Source organism: Sinocyclocheilus rhinocerous, unplaced genomic scaffold (genome assembly GCF_001515625.1).
Source record: "Sinocyclocheilus rhinocerous isolate Xijiao unplaced genomic scaffold, SAMN03320098_v1.1 scaffold360, whole genome shotgun sequence".
Classification (NCBI taxonomy): domain Eukaryota; kingdom Metazoa; phylum Chordata; class Actinopteri; order Cypriniformes; family Cyprinidae; genus Sinocyclocheilus; species Sinocyclocheilus rhinocerous.
The window spans coordinates 1-1,309 of record NW_015653490.1 but is presented as its reverse complement, the minus strand read 5'-3'; the positions used below and the strand labels follow the sequence as shown (position 1 = coordinate 1,309).

At 37.9% G+C, this 1,309-nt stretch overlaps 1 protein-coding gene across 1 annotated transcript in view; it reads right to left on the bottom strand.

The window, feature by feature from the left end:
- The window catches only part of LOC107716372 (coiled-coil domain-containing protein 191-like), a 3,421-nt gene extending 2,120 nt beyond the window's left edge, over positions 1-1,301 (bottom strand). The window contains exons 1-2 of the mRNA XM_016522782.1: positions 1,205-1,301; positions 128-278 (exon numbers count right to left, since the gene is read on the bottom strand). Coding sequence (XP_016378268.1) covers positions 128-278; positions 1,205-1,300 — 247 coding nt within the window. The 5' untranslated portion in view covers position 1,301. The remainder of the gene's footprint in view (positions 1-127; positions 279-1,204) is intronic.
- Between the last annotated feature and the right edge of the window lie 8 nt (positions 1,302-1,309).

Genomic DNA, 1,309 nt, shown 5'->3' with positions numbered 1-1,309 from the left:
TCCTGTCTGTGTGTGAGCTGCCCATAACTCTTTGGATGAATAATTGAGTGTGTGAGTGTTTGTCTGGAAAGCAGGCGAACAGCCTGCATTGTCACTGTAGACCATGTGTGTGTGTTTGCAGTAGCACCGCTGACCTGTGTGTTGACATGGCTTTGCTCCAGCAGGCTTTTCCATGGTGCCAGGCCTCGGCGCAGTAACAGGGTTCTGAGGTAGTGCTGGGCCACCCGCTTTGACAGTTCCTGTTCCCGTTCTGCTCTCTTCTGTTTCTCAAGTTCCCTCTAAGTTCACATTATAAACATGATGAATACATTAACTTTTTTGCATTTTCTAGATGCACTTGCTAATGCAAAACAGTGCTACATTGTTGCCTAGTTATTCTGAGTGGTTTTTAGCATACTGCTAATCAGTTCCTAGGGCATTCTGGGTGGTTACATACTGGTATCCTGCAATGTAAATAGTCGTAACTTACAATTGTTAACTTAAAGAGCTATTTCTTATGGAAGCCTGTTTCCGACACAGAATAAAAATGATCTCACAATTCAGAGTTTGTTTCTCGCAATTTTGACTTTTTTTTTCTCAGAACTGTCAGAAACAAAGTCCGAATTGAGATAAACACAGAACTGCAAGATATAAACTAGCAAGTCTGACTTTTCTCACAATTCTGATTTTATATCTCGCAATTCTGTTCTTTGTTTCTGTCATGGAATGACAAAAGGTAATTGCGACTTTTTCTCACATATCAGATTTTCTTCTTCAGAATTGCAAATTCATATCTCACAAAAGTCTGAATTGTGAGATATAAACTCAGAATCGCAAGAATAAAGTGAGAATTTTGAGATAAAAAGTCACAATTACCTTTTTTATTTTTCTATTCTGTGGTGAAAATGGGCTTCCATAATTTCTGCCAGATTTAACTCATAAAAATGTGTCTTGTTGGTATAAATTAATGTATTTAGATTGATTCAGTGATGTTTTAAACTTGAATAAAACCAGTTAATTTACCATTTTCTCCCTTGATAGGCTTGGGATTATTTCCACCCGTTTCATCATTCAAAAACGGTGAAAATCATCATAACAGCTACTTGAAAAAGTAAACACACCCCTCTCCTCAATCATTTGCGCTATCACTCACATCCGTAGCATAAACAATTAAAATTAACAATCCAATTACGTAAAACCCATGATAAAGTATTTGACCACATACCTTTCTTTGCTGCCTCTTCTCTTCCTTCTTCCTCTCTATCTCCTTTAGTTTCTCCTCTTCCTCAGCTCTGAGTTTTTCCTCCTCAGCTGCCTTCATTTGAGCCTA